Source organism: Podarcis bocagei, assembly GCF_964188305.1.
Source record: "Podarcis bocagei genome assembly, chromosome: 11".
NCBI classification, from domain to species: domain Eukaryota; kingdom Metazoa; phylum Chordata; class Lepidosauria; order Squamata; family Lacertidae; genus Podarcis; species Podarcis bocagei.
In genome coordinates, this window is record NC_138136.1 from 46,147,614 (window position 1) to 46,170,150 (window position 22,537).

Consider the following 22,537-nt stretch of genomic DNA (forward strand, 5'->3'; position numbering starts at 1 on the left):
GAAACAGAGCTGGATATCATCAGTGCACTGATGACACCTCACCACATCTCCTAATGACTGCTCCCAGAAACTTTAGATAGCTGTTAAACAGCATTGGGGACAAGATGGAACCTTGAGGCACCTCATAAGTTAGCACAGCCAGAGGGCTGAAAGACAAGAGCCCAATGCTATTCTCTGAAACCAACCTTGGAGACAGGCTTAGAGGAACTGTAGAACAGTACCTCCAATACCCATCCCACTAACTTGTTTTTATATATATAATTACATTTTCTGTTTTACAGTTTACATCCTTAAGATATCAGTGACTTTCCTTCTTTCCATGGTTCATTTTACATATAATAAATCCCTGCATACTTTACAGAAACTATATCATTCAGTATTCCATTATTACATCCATCATAACTTGTTTACACTGTTGAATTTATCTTAATGCTGCCAGCATTTTCAGCAGTTATTTCCCTTACATTCAATAACCGTTTTCCAATCCACTCTAAACGTATGTTCTTATTGTTCTCTTATTCTATATGTTAAACCATCCCACTAATTTGGCTCAGAAGGATACCATGGTCATTAAGTGTCCACAGAGAGATCGAATAAGAATAACAGAATTGCACTTCTACTGATGAAAGCATTTATCATGAATGTACAACCCATTCAGAGGAACGGTGTGTGTGTGTGCAGTGTGTGTACACACACACACACACACACACATTAAAAAGGACATCTAAAAGGGCCCTGTGTCTCACACTCATTCTCTAAAACACTCCAGTATTCAAACACACACACACACCCTCCACTCTTAGCTTCTCCCTCCCCTGCTCTCCAGTGACTCCATTTCCCTCCCCCACGTCTCTGATATAACTCACATTTTCCAGAACTTTTGATTTTACTTCTGTGAAGCAGGAAGGAGCCATGCTGTAAGGGGACCCAGCGACACACTAGTAATGTGTTAAAAGCCCCAACAGCTTGTGCATAGCTGTGACTATGAGCACCCACATACCTATAGCACTGTGTGTAAATCTGCTTATTTCCTGGTTCTCTGCAGACTTCGGAGAAATATCAGCTTGTTTACTTCATACTAGTCCTTGCTATATATTAGGTTTATATATATGTCTGTGCACACACACACACACACACACACATTCCCTGGAAATTATCACTTCCTGAAATGAGATGAGAAAATCACACCAACCATCAACCATAATTATGGAAACCAAATAATTCGTTTCCAGTGCAATTTACCATTTGCATTTGGTATGACTTTGTGTAGAGGCTGGTGCCTACGTTATGTGAGTGCTCTTACTGTCATTATGCGCCTGGGTAATGATTTCCATGAACACAATTACCCAGTAGCTCGCTCAGAAATAGATGTGTTTTTTAAATTTAATGTCATCTTTCCTCTGCTATCTCATATAGGCAATATGTTGTTTAACCAGAAGAATTCAAGGGCAAGGGCGGCACAAAATCTGGTGCCCTCCCAACAAATATTTCTTATTGTCACAATAATTCCTTTTGGTACAGTTGCGTTTTCAATGGCTCTTCCTAGTAAGTACCCAAATAAATATAAGTTTTAAAAATTATTATTATTATTTTGCGCCCCCTCAGCTTAGCGCCTTGTGTAGGGGAACTGCCTGCAGCACCCTAAATCCAGTGTTGCTGAAGGGCCTACTTACTCCTCAAAACATAAATCTGATTTACTGGTTCTGTAATAAATTATTTGGTCTAAATCTTGTAGCCTCACATGCCAATTACAGTAGGTGGTGTTAAAATTTAACATTGTGTTTATGCTGATACAGGACCCTCTTCACATGCACACCTAGTAAACTTTTGTGTGTGTAAATTGGGAAACTGAGAGGAAGCTTCTTGATCTGCCACTTTTTTATACATTAACACCATATGTTTAAACAGTGCTTTTTTCTGGGGGTACACAGGGGTACGCATACCCCTAAACATTTTGTGAATCTAAGTTTGGCCTCATTGAGGGGCAGTATTTCAATATGAGTAGGAAAATGAGAGTACCCCTAAACACTTTTTCAGAAGAAAAAAGCACTGTGTTTAAAGCACTATGAAACCAATTTAAATAGTCATGGCTTCCCCCAAAGAATTCTGGGAGCTGTAGTTTCTTAAGGGTTGTTAGGAATTCCCTGTTCCCCTGGCAGAGCTACAATTCCCAGAGTTCCCTGTGAAGGAGAATCAGTTGTTAAACCACTCTGCGAATTGTTAGCTCTGTGGTTGTCTGTATAGGAGCATCGCTGTGTGATAATGTACTAAGGCAGTCTGAGAATTCAGGGTGCCCACTGCTAAGCTAACTTACTAATGGGCTTCCTGTTTCCGGTGCGCCAGCAATGGAGCCGCTTCCAACACCGCACGAGAGAGAGACATACACAGAGAGATAATCAGATAATTGTGCTGGTCCCGAGAGTTAACCGTGTGGCGAGGTCTGAGTCCAGTCAGAGGTCGAGGGTGCGGTATGGAGGCTGTCCGTCAAAGCTGTACCTGGGTCCAAGGCAGGGAGTCGTGTGGGGTCAGGAACTCTGGCAGAAGAGCAGGACAGGGTGCAGGCAGGAACAGGCTAGCAACAACGTTGCTCCTGCAACCTGGGACTGGGGCTGGCTGGCTTTTATCTGCCCCAAGGCATAGGGCAGCCCCGGTCCACAGGTGACTCGCCTCTCCTGGCCTGGAGGCGAGCACTCCTCCTGCAGGAACTTAGTTCCCTCCACCTCTCTGCCCTGAGCCTCTGCAACTCAGGAGAGGCTGGAGGGTTACTGGACCCAGAGGCAGCCACAGCTTCCTCTGACAGGGCTGAGAGTGGAGCACTTGCAGGCAATGGGTCCTCCATCACTTCAGGAGCCAGAGCAGTCTCAGCTGGTGCCTGCACCTGAGGATCCAACACAGGTGAGGACCCTTCAGGCTCAAGCCTCAGCCCCAGCTCAGCTGGTTCTGGAGGCGGGGACTCCTGTGCAGGATGGGATTCCTCTGTGTCCGAATCCAAGGCCATCACAATAATGATGGGGGGATTTCATTTTCTGGATTCCTCTTTGGTTGGAAGAGGAACCAGGCTCTCATCTGCAGTTTGCCTGGTGGTCTGGCACTCGCTTCCCCATGGAATGTGAGGGCAGGCAAAGGCACTGGGTGCATGGAGCACTCCGGCTGCTGCGACCCTCGCCCCAATCCCGTTCCTGGAAGCACAGGTTAATTGGATTTTAATTGGAGCAAACTACAGGTGTGTGCCAGGGATGACGAGGTCAGAAACTGCAAAAACAACCTAGCTACAAGGATGTGAAAGGTTTGGACTGAGAGCGGATTTCATTCAGTGAAGAGATGATGATGGGAAGGGAGCCCACAGTTTGCTTACTTAAGGTTTTTCTCTACATTTATGATATGGCAACACCCCCCCCCCCCCCGAATGAAAGTTTTATTTTAAAATATCTGCACAAGTGAGAAATTGGAATATAATATGGAATTTAACAGAATTGGAACTTCATGTTTGAGAGAAAGGAAACGAGAGGGAAGGGGGAAATAAATGCTATGCTTTTAAAATATAGAGCAAAATCCTCCCTAACCTCCATTATCCTCAAAGGAATGTGTTTGAGATAAGGCTAAATGGCCATAAATCAGTGGCAGGGAGGAAAGGAGTCAACTAGCTGGGAGAATAGAAGTTTTTGGATTAACTATCTGCAGTCTGGATTCAGACCGTTCTTCCTAGGCTGGAAAAATTGCAAAGACGGATTGTTTACTGGAAGCTGAATCACGCAACAAAGTGATGCTGTGACTTTTGGAAACTGTGAGATAAAAGCTTCTCCTGAGACATGACAGGAACCATCAACAGTTGCAGGAATAAAGGATACACCATATATGGATGGGAAAACACCATGGGGGAAATTGCCACACAGGAAAGAATAAGGATTATAGCTAAAGTTCCTCACTTGAAACTTTATAAATTACCTATTATGCCAACACAAACTGAAATCACAAGATTGTAGCTGTTATATAAGGGATCATTATATCTGAATAGAATGTAATGGAAATTATTAAAATTTTGGAACGCAGAAAAAATGTAGAAGAATGAACTCATCAACTCTAGCATGCAAGGGGGCCAGTTTAATTAAACTGTATAATTTTGACATTTGAATAATTGGCATTAATAATTGTATTAATTGGCTAGAATTGGTATTGTTACAATGCGGCTGTTATTGGAATATTGAAAAATCAATTAAAAAATACATATTTTTAAAAAGTTAACTTACTAATGTGTTGGGCCTGAGGGATGCACGAAACCACTTTAAAAAATCTGAAAGCACCCTGAGGAGAGCCAGCAGATAGATAGATAGATGATAGATACAGATTTCCTGTTTTACAGAAGTACGGTATGTGCAGTGTCTCTTTTTTCGAGTTACATTTTCCACAGATCAGTTTCATTTGTTGAGACATTAGTGTTACATTAGGAAGAAAAGGGGGAAAGAGGTGGAGGGGGGAATGGTGAGTGGGGTGGGGTCGGGTATCAATGCTTCTATTCTTCTACTTAGTGTATGTGTTGGGTTTTGTGTCAGCGTCGCTTGTGCGGGTTCTCTTTAATATTCACTTGCATTCCTTTGGTGATGAGAGAGGTTGGAGTTGGCCTAGGGCAGTGATGGCCAAACTTGGCCCTCTAGCTGTTTTGGGACTACAGTTCCCATCATCCCTGACCACTGGTCCTGTTAGCTAGGGATGATGGGAGTTGTAGTCCCAAAACAGCTGGAGGCCAAGTTTGACCATCACTGCCCTAAGGTGTGGTTGGTGGTCTTTGATTGGCTGTAGTGAAATTTGTTTTCATGTGAGTGGTGTGTGTGTGTTTGGATCAGGTTAGGCAGATTGATTCAAATGCTGTTGGTGGGTCTTTGTTGTCTTGTTGGGCTATGTATTGAATTGAACTACTTTATTGTCACTTGTACAACTTGTATACAATGAAGAAGAAGAAGAAGAAGAGTTTGGATTTGATATCCCGCCTTTCACTCCCCTTCAGGAGTCTCAAAGCGGCTAACATTCTCCTTTCCCTTCCTCCCCCACAACAAACACTCTGTGAGGTGAGTGGGGCTGAGAGACTTCAAAGAAGTGTGACTGGCCCACGGTCACCCAGCAGCTGCATGTGGAGGAGCGGAGACACGAACCTGGTTCCCCAGATTACGAGACTACCGCTCTTAACCACTACACCACACTGAGCACCCCCCACTCAGCTCTCTTAGTCTTAATTCCCCTCGTTTACTGACGCACACCCACCAAACCCGAAAGTCAGTTGCCCTGTTGTTATCTTTTCATTCAGCAGCCTAACAGCCCACAGATAGAAGCTGTTCTTTACCCTGTTGGTGTGACTAATCATGCTTCTATATCTTCTGCCCGAGGGCAGGAGATCAAGAAAGTGCCGGCCAGGGTGTGAATCATCCCTGAGAATTTTCCTCACTCTACTGAGGCAACGTTCTTCCGCAATGTCATCCAGCAGATTCACGGGACAGCCCATAATATCTTGTGCTGTATTCACCACCCTCTGTAGGCACTTCCTATCAGTTGATGTCAAACCAGCGTACCACACCATGATGCAGTATGAAAGGACACTTTCTATTGTGGACCGGTAGAAGGAGATCATCAAATGTTGATTGACGTCGTTCTTTCGCAATACTCTGAGGAGATGGAGTGTCTGTTGGGCTTTCTTAACCACCTGGGTTGTATTGATTTTCCAAGTACGTATGTTATAAAGGGGAACCATGCTGGGTGAAGGGCATCTTCTTCTATTTGCCCCCATGTCAGTTTCAGTTTGTTGGTTAGTTTTTCTAATAAAGCTGTTTCCCATACTATTTGATACAATTGGTCTATGCTTACTCCTGCCAGGTCTCTCCAGTGTCTGGCTATGATGCTTCTAGCTGCTGAGAGTACATATTCCAAACCCTTCCAATCTGGATTCCCCCAGCCCAACTTCGCAAATGAGCCAGCAGACTTTTAAACAGGAACATTGCCAAGCTGCTATTCTCCCATGGGGAAATTCATCTTTGGGTTTGGTTCCTCTAAACAGCTTCAATTTAGTTTGATGTTAGCCCTTGTTGAGTAATATGCAAGCCCTACCATCCACAGTTTCCAAAGCTAAAAGCACTTGTTTTGGTTCAGTTACCTCATATGCTAATTCAACTTTCAGCAAAAATGCCCACAGGAATAAACACTGGCAGTTTGATGCTGCTTCACAGACTTGCTAATGGTGCTTATTTAGAATATCGTTGTTACATTTGTTTGGTATGCTGATCCTTTGAGAGACTAAATCGCAAGCAGAGGAAATCATCTGCTAGCAAAACAGCACATTGGAACGTCTACTATTATTACAGCCTCTCTGGTAGGTTTGGTCTATGAGAGGGATAGTCATTCCCAGGGATGCCAAATCTGGAAATAAGAGATTCTGGTCCCTAGGCAGAGATTTGAATGGGATGCCTATGGGTCATGGGGCAAAGTCAACCCTGAACAGATCTTGCAATGCTTTCAGAGAAGGGTTTATTGTGGGGTGGGTGCTCAGACAAGCATTTCATCATATTTTGGGGAGCATCCACACAGGTTAATGCAGTTTTATCCTTCTGGGGTAGGGTGGTGGTGGGAGGAATCCTGTAAGCTTTTCGTAAAAAAGTAGACTGTTGCCAATGCCCCATTTTGAGATTGAACGACAATATGAAGCTCCCTTAGACAGGAGGCAGAGTCAAGACCTGACATTTTTTGGTCGGTCCAGAGGATGAGTCTATTGTACAAAAAGTCAGTCAAAAGGGATCTAAAATCAGACTTTTGGTTTTTACAGAACAAGCCTGCTCAACTTTCTCTACTCTGCCCCTATTCCAAGTGCACTTTCTGTTTCTTCTTGGTTGCCGTTTCCTCAATCTTTCTTCTTTGTAGGGAACTCCACGTTACATTCAGTGAGGGAACAATCTGAGTACCGGTACCTATGTACACAGCTGAGTAGTACAGTCATACCTTGGTTTTTGAACAGCTGAGTTCTCAAACGTTTTGGCTATTCCAGTTTGCAAACTATTTTTGGAAGCCGAATGTCCAACGGGGCTTCCGCTTTCTGCCACCAACCAGAAGCCGCAGTTTGGTTTCCAAATGTTTTGGAAGTCGAACTCATAGTTATGCACAAGGTCAATGAGTCTACAGTATCCCCATACGCACACACAACAGCTGAGCTACACTAGGGCTGCCAAACGCCCCAGATGTATACAGGATTCGACCCTCGAATTCTCAGCAATCGGCAAAACATCTGGGAAAACCCAGACGAATGGCAACTCATTCCAAAATTGTTGTTTTTGCAGAAAAAGTGCTTTAAAACCCCCCTCCCAAAAAGCTCAACAACTCTTTCACACATTCACACCCGAATGCAAAATGCAGGTAGATAAAAAGGAGCTAGATTTTTTTTCTAAATTCTGTTCATCACTCCAGTGTAACATAGGTGACACCTGGTGGCTGGGAAGGAGGTGCAATAGTTTGAACACTTGCTTGCAGGTAAAGCCTGAACTGCATAGTAGACATACTTCTGAGTAAACATAGATTACTCTGTTGTATAGTGGAGTTTCGTTTGGAAGCCCCTAAAATATCAGGAGCCAACTCCACAACAACTTAGGAGCAGGGCTTTCCATGCGGCAGGACTGGTTCCACGGGACAGCATCCCTGCTGAGACACAGTAAAAAACGTAAAGGGACCCCTGACCATTAGGTCCAGTCGTGACCAACTCTGGGGTTGCGGCGCTCATCTCACTTTATTGGCCAAGGGAGCCGGTGTACAGCTTCCGGGTCATGTGGCCAGCATGACTAAGCCGCTTCTGGCGAACCAGAGCAGAGCACAGAAACGCCGTTTACCTTCCCACTGGAGTGGTACCTATTTATCTACTTGCACTTTGATGTGCTTTTGAACTGCTAGGTTGGCAGGAGCAGGAACCGAGCAACCCGTTGCGGGGATTCGAACTGCCAACCTTCTGATCGGCAAGTCCTAGGCTCTGTGGTTTAACCCACAGCGCCACCCACAGTTTGTACTTTTGAGACACAACTGAAGACATATTTGTTTCGACAGATTTTTCCAGCTGGCCCAAAAGGTGTTCATTCTGTATAGTTTAAAAACCTAGCTTTATTTATCTTTTTGGTACATTGCTTTTTTTACATAAGTCACCTTAGCCTTGAGGGGAAGGCGATTCATACATTTTTATTTATTTAACAAAACATAATAATATAATTTGACCGTAGCAAAACCTTCAGGCAGTTTAAAAGAAATATTAGAATAATCAATTTAAAATCATTTAAAGACAATTAGCAGTAAATTAAAACACGTCTGTATCTACAACTGTTACAACTCCACCCCCCTTCCCGTGTCCTGCTTTGTCTATTGCCCTCCACTAGTGAGGTCTACATTTATTTTTTTACATTTATACCCCATCTTTCCGCTAAGATGCTCAAGGTGGTGTCCATGCCTCCGCCAATCTTACTACAGTCTTACACGGTAGGTTAAGGTGAGAGACAGCCACTGGCCCAAGTGAGCCTCATGTCCAAGGTGGGATTCGAACTCTCACCTCCCAGGTCCTAGTCCACCAGCCACTATTCCACACTGGCTCCAACTTCTGCAGGAAGACTTCCTACTTCAGGGGAATGGGCATAGCAATGCAAGGCGGTGGTGGAACTTAACTATATATATGTATTAAGCTATAGATTATACTGTAAGCATGTGCTCAAAAGGAAGCGGCTGGTGAATTTGGGACCTTTTAGTTAGTAAGAAAGGCAAGTAAGAGTGGGCACACACGGCGTGGAGGAAGAAAATGGATAAAGGTTGTTCTTCCTCTTTCATAATACCAGAACTTCGGGATCGCCAATGCAGGCACATTTAGGGCAAAAGAAAGCCCTTATTGATGCAATGCATAGTTAAAACTATGGAATACTACAAGAGGTAGTCATGGCCAGCATGCCTTTGAAAAAAGGTTAAGTCCAAGGTTTCCCAAACTCGAGTCTCCCACTGTTTGGGGACTACAATTCCCATCACCCCCAACCACTCGTCCTGCTGGCTAGGGATGATGGGAGTTGTAGTCTAAAAAAAACAGCTGGAGACCTAAGTTTGGGAAACCCTGATTTATACAAATTCATGGAGGATAAGGTTATTGATCACTGCTAGCCACGATGGTGATGTTTTCCCGCCACTGCTGGAGGCAGTATTAACTACAGCTAACGTTTGGAGGTCCATTTTGAGTTCTTCTCCTTTGTTTTCCTGTATCCGGTGCCATGCCCCCCTTGTTCTGGTTTTCATTTAACAACTGACAACTTATCACACATCACTGTGTAAACAGTAGACGCACATGAAGAACTTTATCCACCCAAAGACATGGTGAAATTCTCCTTGCCCCAAGTGGGCATGCAGTAATGCATATGCGATTGAATGTGTTTGTAAAAAGAAAACCTTTTCTACAGTCGACCAAACTCAATGACCTTCAAAATACCCCCTCTGTATAAGCGAACATTTAGTAGGGCATTCAACCTCACAGCTTCATATGGCCAAGGAAAAAACCTCCATAGTATTTTTTTCTTCCTGCAATGTTCCAACAAAAGGAGTAACTAGAAAGTGCTGTGATATCGTTTTATTTGTTCTCTTTCACCAATGCCCCCCCTTTTTCCTCCTGATAAAACAATATTTGTAGTTTCCAGTAGAACTGGGTTCAGAAAGACATTGCATTGTATTTCAAGTTATTGTGTTTGGTTCATTCCAGAAGAGGTAAGGTTTGATTGGTTGTTCCCAATGAATTTGACCAGAGCAAGTTTCTTTGTTAAGATGTTTTAAGTGGTTTCCTGAGACATACAGTAAGAGAGAGAGAGAGAGACAGAGAGAAAGTTTTTGTATGGGTTTTAGATTGACCCCTTTTGTATGGGTTTTAGATTGAAATCATTTTCAGAAACATGTTGGGCATTAACAACAAACTTGGGTGGGGGCACATGGCCAACTCCAGGGCTGAACTGATACTACCCTTGCTGGTACCTTTCCCGGGAAAACCAGAGGCTCACTATGTCAGGTTCCTACTGGAAGACCGGACAAATGCTAGAACGTTAGCAGTGGCAAAGTTTTTATCGGTGGTTGCAAGAATAAATGAGCCCTATATTCTAAACAAAATGCTTGTTTAACCTGGAGGTAGGCTGTATGAATTGTGTATTGATTCGTAATGATTTGTTGGGTCTCTGGACCGTAATAAAGATTGAATGATTGATTGATTGATTGACATGGCTAACTTTTCTCTTATGTGCACTTGATAAAATGGTCATTCATATTCTCCACTCCAAGAAATGTCCATCAGTTACCCGTCTATTATACCGTTGCAGAGATTCCAATAAATTTGTGCATTATGGTCCAGAATTACCTGATTAAAAGCTTGACATTCCAACCTGCATTGGATACTGTCAGCACCATAAACAGCCTAACACAACTAGAATCCAGCAAGCCTGGCATCACCACATGGCATCTTTGGGCAGCTGCCAGTCCTGTCCCCCCAGTTACCGTATTTTTCGCTCTATAACATGCACCAGATCATAACACGCACGTAGTTTTTAGAGGAGGAAAACAAGAAAAAAAATATTCTAAACGAAATAGTGGATATATAATTTTTGTGGTTCATGCTGTGGCCACAGACATGTGATCTGACAGTGAGTTTGGAGTAGCCCAATGCAAAAATCCTGAGGATCCATGCTTTGTAACCATGGAGGAGGGAAGGAAGGGGAACCATGGATCCTCTGCTCACGACTGCAGCAGATCCCCCCGCCACCCGCAGGCATTCGCTCCATAACACGCACAGACATTTCCCCTTACTTTCTAGGAGGAAAAAAGTGAGTGTTATGGTGCAAAAAATACGGTACTTTTTAAATAAATAAATCTGGTGATCAGGATTGAGTGCCTACCATCGTAATTCACTGATGCTGCCCCAGAGCAATGTTACATTGAAGTCATTGTGGGAAATTTAAATGGCAGTAGCCTGGCACCTCTCAGAGATTTACTACTGGATAAACTCGCCAATGGGGAGGGACACTAGCATAAGAGGAGTGCCACCACTATGCCAATGCCCCCCCCAAGATACAATCCCTCCCTTTTCCGTTTTATCCAGTCTGCATTTTAAATAGCAACAGGTTTAGGACATTGTTGGTCCATGTTATGCACAAAAATCTCTTCTCAGCTCATGTCAAATTAAGGAGAAATTGTGCCCGCCTCAAGTCTTGCTTGTAAATAAGGCATTTGTTTTCTTTTTATTTTAAATCACACTGGCATTTGTAAGCATGCCTGATTCACTGGGCATTTTTACATTCGGTTTGTTCCAGTAGCCACTGAATTCCATCTACCAGTCCATCCAACGTGGAAACTTCAGTATCCTGAACCTGTAAAAGCCAAGAAAGAAGCAAATGTCAGTATCTTACACAAAGCTAAGGTGCTTGAGGTTTCAGCTTGATCGGCATGGAGCTGAAAGAAGGGTTTAGATTTGATATCCCACTTTATCACTACCCGAAGGAGTTTCAAAGCGGCCAACAATCTCCTTTCCCTTCCTCCCCCACAACAAACACTCTGTGAGGTGAGTGGGGCTGAGAGACTTCAGAGAAGTGTGACTAGCCCAAGGTCACCCAGCAGCTGCATGTGGAGGAGCGGGGAAGCGAACCCGGTTCACCAGATTACGAGTCCAACGCTCTTAACCACTACACCACACTGGCCTGCTTTCTGCAGGCATTGCCTCTGTGAGTGAACTTCCTGTGGAATGAACTGTTTTACACAATTTATCTGGCAGGCATTGACTCCACCAGTCTCCAGCTAAAGCCTGCATTCCCTTCGCAATGCACAACTCGTGATGCACCTTAAGCCTGCCAATCGGCAGCTGCATCTCTGCCTGCCCCACACCTGGTATCACATATGACATGTGGGCAGGTGAGAACAGTGCAGGGAAAATACCCTTGTGGGCTAAATCTGGCCTACAGGCTGCTATAGACATACAGTCATACCTTGGAAATCGAATGGAATCCGTTCCAGAAGACCGTTCGACTTTAAAAACGTTCAGAAAACAAAGCATGGCTTCTGATTGGCTGCAGGAAGGTCCTGCAGCCAAGTAGACGCTGCGAAAGCCCTGTCGGACATTTGGGTTACAAAAGAACGTTTGCAAACCAGAACACTCACTTCCGGGTTTGCGGCGTTCAGGAGCCAAAACGTCCGAGAACCAGGGTGTTCAGAATCCAAGATACGACTGTACAGTGGTACCTCAGGTTAAGAACTTAATTCGTTCTGGAGGTCCATTCTTAACCTGAGGTACCACTTTAGCTAATGGGGCCTCCTGCTGCCGCTGCGCCGCCACTGCACAATTTCTGTTCTCATCCTGAAGCAAAATTCTTAACCCGATGTACTATTTCTTGGTTAGCGGAGTCTGTAACCTGAAGCGTATGTAACCTGAAGCGTCTGTAACCCAAGGTACCACTGTAATTCTTTGTTTAAAAAGAAAAAAAAGCCATCCTAGGTACAGGCCAGTTCTGTAACCTACAGTTAAATTCTATACAGATCTACTCAGAAGTCAGTCACATTGGGTTTAACAGGGATTACTCCCATATAACTGAGAATAGATTGGCAGCCTCAATTTACACCAAGGGGAGTAATAGTGCTTCCAGAACCTGTTGTCAATCTGTTTCATAATTCCAAAAGTGGAATGCAGGCTGGGGCAGACACTTAAACAAAACAAACAAGAGCAAAATAATAATAATAAATGCTACCATCCATGGCCGCGGGCCAAGCAGATTCAGCTGCAGCTGATGCGCCATGTAAACACAAGGAATCCTTTCTATCTCAGCACAGGAAACGCAGGACAGGACAAGCAGAGGCCTATCTGTAGGGCCAAGGACTGGGTCAAGCATTGCTGCCAGCCAGTCAAATTCAAGTTGACGGTTGTTTCCTGCAAAAAGAGAATGAGGGAGATAAAGGCTTTGCCGCCCTCTGCCAGCTGTACCCTAAAAGCTATGTTGGCATCATTCAGAAGCCCTTACGTTTATTTAGTTTGTAAAGGTTTTCATTGGTATAAAGCATATACACACAACTAACTATACAGAATACAACAGATCCCCCAGCAGATTGAGTGGTATAACATAATTATTCCTTTTTCACCCACACAGAGCAAAGCTCCTTACTTTTATCAACCTCGGCATCTGCAGCATAGATGAACCCATCGATTTGTCTGCACATGTTTTTAACGGGCTCGATCAGATTGTAATGCGTTTTCCCATCAATACTGGACTCCGTAGAGAACATCTTGTTGACAGGATCAGTGTCCTCTTCCTTCGCTCTGAGTCTTTCCTTGCTGGAAAGAGAGGAGAGAAACCAGTTTCTTCAGATACTATGCACGAAGGAAGGAAGGGAGGGAGGAACTACGCAGAACTGAAGTTGCTGAGGACTAGTGCCTTAAGAAAGAACAGTGTAGTCTTTTGTACACATCTGGGCCAGGCAGTTCAAGCAGACGAACAATTCACAGGTCTACTCTGGCTCTTGGGGATCGAAGTTTCCACATTTCTGCTGAGTGAACAGAGCAAATGAGGCCATGTCCCAGATTGTGGCCAAAGGTTTCCTTGGAATAAACTTGCACAGAATAAGCACTTCTTGAAATGGGCTTGCTCGCCTCTTAAGACAATCCAATTAGAGTTTGAAAATTCCTGTGTGAATCTACACGATGATAGAATCTAGAATTTTCTTCTTTTGGGACAATCCTATCCCTGTTGGAATACCGTTGCTCGAGAAGAAAAAAGCAAGCAAGCGAAAAACAGCACCTTGGATAACAACTTACCTAGTTTTTGTATACAATGGCAGAATGGTGAATTTCTGGCCATTCAAACGAAATGTGACCCCTGATCCTATCCCTGTTTGAAACAAAGAAATAAGAAATGAAAGGCAAAGAATTTGAGAGCTGGTAGGTTTTCAGAAGATCATATATGAATGATAATAATAATAATAATTTTATTATTTGAATCCTGTCCATCTGACTGGGTTGCACTCTGGTCAGGCAGCTTCCAATAAGTATAAAAGCATAATAAAACATCAAACATTAAAAATGGCCCCATACAGGGCTGCCTTCAGATGTATTCTAAAAGTTGTATGGTTATTTCCTTGACATCTGAAGGGAGGGCATTCCACTACCAAGAAGGCCCTCTGCCCGGTTCCCTCAGAAACAGCCTAGTGTGTCATTTGAAAGCATGAGCTTTAAATTCCCCAGATATAATAGATTGGCACTGATATTAGGCAAACTGAAGCAGCTGCTGTTTTAAGTGTCACGGACAACAGTGTGGGCTTTTTTGTTTTGTTTTTAAATTGTGCAATAAATTATTTAAGCTCTGCTTCAGAGAGGGACAGAAGGGCTTATGTGAATTTCCCAATTCAGGTGCCAAAATAACTTGACCAACCTTGGCTTTGGGCATGTGGACAAATAGGCCAACTTGATCCTCTACTGCTTGGTCCTGTCAAATCCAGTTAAGTCCAGTCGTGGCCGACTCTGGGGTTGCGGCGCTCATCTTGCTTTACTGGCCGAGGGAGCCGGCGTACAGCTTCCGGGTCATGTGGCCAGCATGACTAAGCCACTTCTGGCGAACCAGAGCAGAGCACGGAAATGCCGTTTACCTTCCCACTGGAGTGGTACCTATTTATCTACTTGCACTTTGACGTGCTTTCAAACTGCTAGGTTGGCAGGAGAAGGGACCGAGCAACAGGAGCTCACCCCGTTGCGGGGATTCGAACTGCCAACCTTCTGATCAGCAAGTCCTAGATTCTGTGGTTTAACCCACAGCGCCACCCGCATCCCCTTGTCAAATCTTAGTCCTCCATTAATTCACAGAACCACCAACCTGGCCAGCATGCTTTAGGAGAGACAATGGGTCAGTGGCAAGGCACAATACTTGGCACCTTCTGTCAGACCCGCCCAAGACATGACGCTCCCTGAGACAGCAAGACAACCCACTGGGCCATCAGCTGAATCTTACTTTTTCAAAGGGTAGCTTGGGGTCTACAGGGGGCAGGCTGCATAAAACACACACACAAACCTCCGATCACTACCTCCCCACCAGCATTTGCCACCTGAAGCCTCTGCCTCTCTCTGCCTAATGGTAGAGCTGGTCCCACTCTGTCTCCAGCTGAACCGCGTTCTGTAGCAGGGTCAGAAAACATCCCACACAGTATAAGAAGGCTTCAAATGTTCACCATGGCCATTTTCGTTTGCTTGCTTAAAAGAAGAGAAAACAACGTTACCGTGCATTTGTCTAGAAGGTCTACCGGCCAGCGGCAAAATATGTGGGCTCGCCATCATTCTGTTCACCAAAGCTTCGTCCAGGTTTTCCAAGCCCGGCCCAAACATTGCAAAGCGAGGCTCTGCCTGCGTGATCAGCGACTGCAGAAAGGAAGTCACGGATCCGTAATAGGGCCGGCTGGCTTTCAGACATGTTTTACGCCTGGAGTAACACTTCTTGTACCTGTGTAAAAATTAAAAAGCAACAACCCACCCCATAATAATGAAAACTGAGTGCCAAATCTTAGGAGGAGTAAGGCAAGACTCAGCATGAGTTGAAGGGCCCCACACAAGAAAATGCTCAGTGCTGAGAACTCAGAGAGCCCAACAGATTTTAATGATATACGAATGGGCAAGTATATAATTGATGCCAAGAGTTAAAGAATGTTTACAAAAAGAGGAGTAATTTTAGAATCAGGCTTTAGCATGAAATTGTACCTTTAAATTACTTATTACTGAAGAGTAGTCCATTAACTTATGCTATCATAAATCCCTTTCCTTTTTTTGTTTATATATATTTGTGTGTGTGTGTGTATATATATATATATATATGCTTTCGTAGATTTTCACGGGTACAGGAATGCAGGTTTTGGTGTCTTCGGGTGTCTTCCCGTGTAAGAGTTGGGGTGTCTAGGCGACGTTTCGACGAGGTCTCACTCGTCATCTTCAGGCTGGTGCTTTCGGCTTCTTGTTACTAGAACTGAGATCCTGCTCTGTTCTAGTAACAAGAAGCCGAAAGCACCAGCCTGAAGATGACGAGTGAGACCTCGTCGAAACGTCGCCTAGACACCCCAACTCTTACACGGGAAGACACCCGAAGACACCAAAACCTGCATATATATATATATATATATATATATATATATATATGCTTTCGTAGATTTTCACGGGTACAGGAATGCAGGTTTTGGTGTCTTCGGGTGTCTTCCCGTGTAAGAGTTGGGGTGTCTAGGCGACGTTTCGACGAGGTCTCACTCGTCATCTTCAGGCTGGTGCTTTCGGCTTCTTGTTACTAGAACAGAGCAGGGTCTCAGTGTTTGAGTTCCTATAAATACTGTTGAGGGGGTGTGGTGTATAGCCTCCAACGTTCTGGGCAGAGAGGAAGTTCCCAGGTTAATGTGCCTTTTCTTCTTTTGTTCATTAATTATTTGAGGGATAAATTACAGACACCATCCAGTAGCCAAACCATAGTGGCACCTCCGGATGCTGCACCCCCCTGCAATCCCTACACAGATCTGGCTGGCACAGGGCACAAAACCACAGCTCGCCCCTATACACGAAGCCAAGCCAGAGCACAACTAAGTGCAGTACAGCCATCTTCTCAGAAAAACTCTTTACAAGCTCAAGAGGTCAAGACACGAAAGCTTTAGCAACTAATCCACACCTAATGACCCTCCTAAGTGGTACTCAGAATATCACTCAAGTACAACTGAGTTACAGAATCTCTCAAATGTGTTAATCGCCAACGGATACCAGCAAAACAGGGTTACGAAGCTAATCCAAAAAGAAACACCCCCAAAAAACCAAGACACAGAAGAAAACAATGGCATGGCCCTCCTTCCTTATATCAAGGGCACTACAGATAAAATTAGCAAAATCCTCCATAAACACAATATCAAAACAGCCTTTTGCACCAACCAAAAAATAGCCAATATCCTCAGAAACCCAAAAGATAAAATCCAGTTAGAAAACCAAGGGGTCTATGAAATACCCTGCAAAGTCTGCCCAGCCACGTACATTGGACAAACAAACAGACGAATAAATGCACGTATCGCAGAACACAAGAATGCCGTCAAAAAAGAAGAAAAAACTTCCTCTCTTTACCAACACATGAAAGAAACAGGACACGAAATTAATTTTGCAGATTCCAAATTGCTCTTTAACATGGAACATCACCACAAGAGAATAATCATGGAAGCCATCGAGATAGAGAAACACCCTCACAACATGAACAAGCGTGACGACACGTCCCGCCTGCCAAACATCTGGAAATTAGCCCTCCCCACAAAAACCGACACCAGAACCAGAGGCACACAGAACGCCATCTCCAATCAACCACACCAGACCCAAACCCAGACCCTCTCCACAGATAAATTACAGACACCATCCAGTAGCCAAACCATAGTGGCACCTCCGGATGCTGCACCCCCCTGCAATCCCTACACAGATCTGGCTGGCACAGGGCACAAAACCACAGCTCGCCCCTATACACGAAGCCAAGCCAGAGCACAACTAAGTGCAGTACAGCCATCTTCTCAGAAAAACTCTTTACAAGCTCAAGAGGTCAAGACACGAAAGCTTTAGCAACTAATCCACACCTAATGACCCTCCTAAGTGGTACTCAGAATATCACTCAAGTAATCACTCAAGATATCCCTCAAATAATTAATGAACAAAAGAAGAAAAGGCACATTAACCTGGGAACTTCCTCTCTGCCCAGAACGTTGGAGGCTATACACCACACCCCCTCAACAGTATTTATAGGAACTCAAACACTGAGATCCTGCTCTGTTCTAGTAACAAGAAGCCGAAAGCACCAGCCTGAAGATGACGAGTGAGACCTCGTCGAAACGTCGCCTAGACACCCCAACTCTTACACGGGAAGACACCCGAAGACACCAAAACCTACATATATATATATATATATATATATATATATATATATATATATATAATATATATATATAAAATATGGAGGCATTCAGCACAATCCTTCATATGCCTATAAAGATGTACATTACCTATATGGAATTTTAGAGGATACTTACGCAGCCATGTAGTCACATGAGGCACTATTATGAAGTTCAAAAATGGATTTATTAAATATGTTTGCATCAGGGACTGACTCCCAATCAATAGAATGGCAGGAAGGAAGATCGCGGATGAGAAAATAACGCCATAGCAAGGGATCCTGGATTGTTAGCTTCCAGTGGTGGTTGGTGCTTCCCAAATTACTCAGATCTTTGGGTGTGAGGAAGGACATAATGTATAACTTCACATCTATCTGGAAAATAAAATTTAAATATTTATTCATAAATCATTTAGGAAACATAAAAACTTAACAGTAGTCCCTGACAAAATTTCCTCTTCACGTATATAAGAATGCATATATTTCTAAAAAAGATTTACTACAAAATATATGCTAACGGTATCGGAACCAGGCAGATCTACACCATGCATATAGAAGCCACGAATTCCCTGAAAGAATCTTGGGAATGGTAGTTTTCCCCTTTTGTTGTTGTTGTTTAGTTGTTTAGTCGTGTCCGACTCTTCGTGACCCCATGGACCAGAGCACGCCAGGCACTCCTGTCTTCCACTGCCTCCCGCAGTTTGGTCAGACTCATGTTTGTGGCTTCGAGAACACTGTCCAACCATCTCGTCCTCTGTCGTCCCCTTCTCCTTGTGCCCTCCATCTTTCCCAACATCAGGGTCTTTTCCAGGGAGTCTTCTCTTCTCATGAGGTGGCCAAAGTACTGGAGCCTCAGCTTCAGGATCTGTCCTTCCAGTGACCACTCAGGGCTGATTTCTTTAAGAATGGATGCATTTGATCTTCTTGCAGTCCATGGGACTCTCAAGAGTCTCCTCCAGCACCATAATTCAAAAGCATCAATTCTTCGGCGATCAGCCTTCTTTATGGTCCAGCTCTCACTTCCATACATCACTACTGGGAAAACCATGGCTTTAACTATACGGACCTTTGTTGGCAAGGTGATGTCTCTGCTTTTTAAGATGCTGTCTAGCTTTGCCATCGCCTTTCTCCCAAGGAGCAGGCGTCTTTTAATTTCGTGACTGCTGTCACCATCTGCAGTGATCATGGAGCCCAAGAAAGTAAAATCTCTCACTGCCTCCATTTCTTCCCCTTCTATTTGCCAGGAGGTGATGGGCCCAGTGGCCATGATCTCTCCTCTTTCACCCTCATTAAAAGGTTCTTTAATTCCTCTTCACTTTCTGCCATTTTCCCCTTACAGAGCTATAACTCCCAGCACCCTGAACAAACCAGAGTTCCCAGGATTCTTTGGGGGAAGTCATATGCTTTAAATTTATGGTGTGAATATGCCCAGCAATGGACCTCCAAATAAAAATAATAATGGCATAATAATATATACAAATAATCCCCTGATCTACCTAATACAGTGGTACCTCAGGTTACATACGCTTCAGGTTACAGACTCCGCTAACCCAGAAATAGTGCTTCAGGTTAAGAACTTTGCTTCAGGATGAGAACAGAAATCGTGCTCCGGCGACAGCAGGAGACCCCATTAGCTAAAGTGATGCTTCAGGTTAAGAACAGTTTCAGGTTAAGAACGGACCTCCAGAATGAATTAAGTACTTAACCCGAGGTACCACTGTAATGTCTCATAACAGCCAGACATCTTTAATCACTGGATCCAGCAAGTATTAGAATTTAAGCAAGGCTAGGGGTGCTAAACAGGGTGCCAGACATTTAACCCTTGGGTCCAGCAAGCGTAAAAAACACATCAAGCCAAATAATCGCCTGGGTGATGGACCATTAAGAGAGCAAAGGAAAGGGGTCTCTATGCAAGATGCCAAATGGGTGGGGCCCCTCCTCCAGCTCTCAGATAAGAACAAAATCCTGAGTTTCAGAGCACCTTTCGCTGTGATTCGACCTAGAGGAAAAAGCTGCAGCCTGGAAAGGCAGAAGAAAACCCACAAAAGATTTTTGCTGCAATCCAAGGCTGTGGTTATGGGGAAAACAAGACCCTTTTGTTCTGTGAACCCCGCCATCGTTGGCTCGGGTTGTATATATGTGTAAATAAACCAGATATCATAAGGCCACCGCAATCTCAGCTGTGCCTCATTCCCAAAAGGAAATTCCCTGGTTGAAAAGGCACTGGGACCCCCGGAGTCTCACAGCCCTCAAAAACTGGAGTGGCACGCAGCAAAAGATTGTTACAAAAGTTGGGTGCCACTCCCACTCTCTGCATGATTCCAGGGGGTTCCAGGCACTCACCCAGGGTCTGTGTTCCCTTGGAGAATTGAAGTCATGGCCAAGATTGTTGTAGCTTTGAAAAATATGGTTTATTTACCTGTTTACACCTGCAAGTGTGCATGGAAGGAGTCCAGATCTTACAGCATGGTCATTTCAAGAGGGGATTGTTCCCCAAGCCATGGAGTCCAAGGCATTTATCCTAATTCTGCTGTTCCTAACAACTAAGCCTCCTTTATTCAGTTGCATTCTAATGGCCAGCTCTTTTGGTGCTTTGAAGTACTAACGGTTAATCTCTCTCCGCCAGGTGTCACCTAACAAAGGGGTTCCCCTTACTTCATCAGCACCTGTAGATTGACTGGGATTAAAGACTGGTACACACTTAGGACATTTATCCAGGTTTACTCTGGGTACGCGGGTGGTGCTGTGGGTTAAACCACAGAGCCTAAGACTTGCCAATCAGAAGGTTGGCGGTTCGAATCCCCGCGATGGAGTGAGCTCCCGTTCCTCGGTCCCTGCTCCTGCCAACCTAGCAGTTTGAAAGTACGTCAAAGTGCAAGTAGATAAATAGGTACTACTCTGGCGGGAAGGTAAACAGCGTTTCCATGCGGTGCTCTGGTTCGCCAGAAGTGGCTTAGTCATGCTGGCCACATGACCCAGAAGCTGTACACTGACTCTCTCAGCCAATAAAGCGAGATGAGGGCCGCAACCCCAGAGTCAGTCACGACTGGACCTAATGGTCATGGGTCCCTTTACCTTTACCTCTTCACATGCTAATTGCTGATGCTCATAAGTCCACAGATTCCAATACTCTTGGATCCTGATGACATTCTCAAGATCCAGTCATTACACATAAACACCTCAACCTCCTTGCATAACTCCCTTTCTAATACATAGAGACTGTCTTATAACATATCCCAGTTATAAAACAGAAATTTTACTTAAATCCTAATATTCACTAAACCTAAACATTTAGCAGCACGGATCTTTATATTATTAAAATAAAAATTGGAAAGTGCAACTGCCTGGCGTCAAAGGGGCGGGGCCGTGAAGGGACCAATGGGAAGCCCAGCGAACAGGAAGTTCCAACCGGGAACTTTCGGCAACACTGCTGGAAACGGCGGCCGTTCGCCTCGCTGGGATGCGCTAGGGGGGTCGGAGCGGCGTTGCGCTTACCGGCAGGGCCTCCAAGGCGCTGGGCGTCGTCTGCTTCTTCTCCTTCTCTTCCCCAGAGCGATCGTCGCTGCTCTCCGGGAGCCTCCCCGGCTGCTGTTGCCCCCACTTGCCGCGCAGGACGCGCAGGCTGCTTCGCAGGAGCGTCTCCAAGCTCTGCCACTCCCCGCCGCCCTGCGCCATCGCTCCGGGGCGCACCGGCAACCCTCCCCGTCTCTTACTTAGCTACGATTCAGTACCCCTGGCACTGCAGCAGCTGGGATCCTGCGCCCCTTGTCGTCGGAGCCCGGATCCCACCAGGAGGTGGGTCTCAGGAGGAGGAAAGCGGCGTCCGCGCAAAGGCGAAGTGCGCGGTGGCTCTCGGCGGCCGCTGCTTGCGCGCAAGTAAAGTCTGGCGAAGAAGCCGCCGCCCCCACCGGGATTCCACCTCCGGTTTGTTCCGGAGGCGTGGGAGGCACTCGGGCCACCTCCCCTCCAGTCCTGCTGGCAACTGCGCGCTGCTGCTCCGGATTCGTGGCCAGCGCCACATAGGCCTGGGTTAGCGCGCGAGCATCGCAAAAGCAAAGCCAAACCCCCATGATTAAGCATTCGCAGCCGCGTGGAAGTTCCAGAAGTCGTGGTGCAATAAAAATACGCTTCAAAGTACGCATGAATAGTGGTCAGGGGTGATGGGAGTTGTAGTCAGTAACATCCGCTCTTTGGCTACAGTGGACATGGAGCAAGCTTGTTTTCTGCTGCTCTACCAATGGCTTAAAGTTGCAAGAAAGGAGTTCGCTCAATCGGCAGAGCATGAGACTCAAGTCTCAGAAATGTGGTTTCAAGCTCCACGTTGGGCAGAAAATTAATTCCAGGGGGTTGGACTGGTTCACCATTGTCCTCCCTTCAAACTCTACAGTATTCTATGACACGGCAGGAGTCACCAACACTTCCACAAATCCATTCCATTCATTATCTCCCATCTGTTTCAAACACATTAACCCATCCCATCCTCCCAGCTTTCCCCCCTTCCATTTTTTGCCTCCCCCCATCAGCTCTGTTCCTCAGCCCCACCACCCTATGCAGCTCTCCATCTTTAAAAAGAACCAGCAGACTTGGATTTGAACATTGTT

At 45.0% G+C, this 22,537-nt stretch overlaps 1 protein-coding gene across 2 annotated transcripts; it reads right to left on the minus strand.

The window, feature by feature from the left end:
• Window positions 1-10,875: 10,875 nt before the first annotated feature.
• Window positions 10,876-22,500, minus strand: LOC308597278 (F-box only protein 4-like). 2 transcript variants are annotated; one of them, XM_081213113.1, is made up of 7 exons: window positions 21,432-22,500; window positions 18,076-18,311; window positions 15,271-15,491; window positions 13,820-13,892; window positions 13,170-13,339; window positions 12,759-12,937; window positions 10,876-11,390 (listed from the first exon to the last, which is right to left on the minus strand). In XM_081213113.1, exons 1-7 carry the CDS (start codon window positions 21,609-21,611, stop codon window positions 11,301-11,303), a joined length of 1,149 nt encoding a protein of 382 aa, XP_081069239.1. In that variant the 5' UTR covers window positions 21,612-22,500; the 3' UTR covers window positions 10,876-11,300. The 2 variants fall into 2 exon arrangements, with proteins under 2 accessions (XP_081069239.1, XP_081069240.1); XM_081213114.1 differs by having other exon boundaries at window positions 21,650-22,497.
• Between the last annotated feature and the right edge of the window lie 37 nt (window positions 22,501-22,537).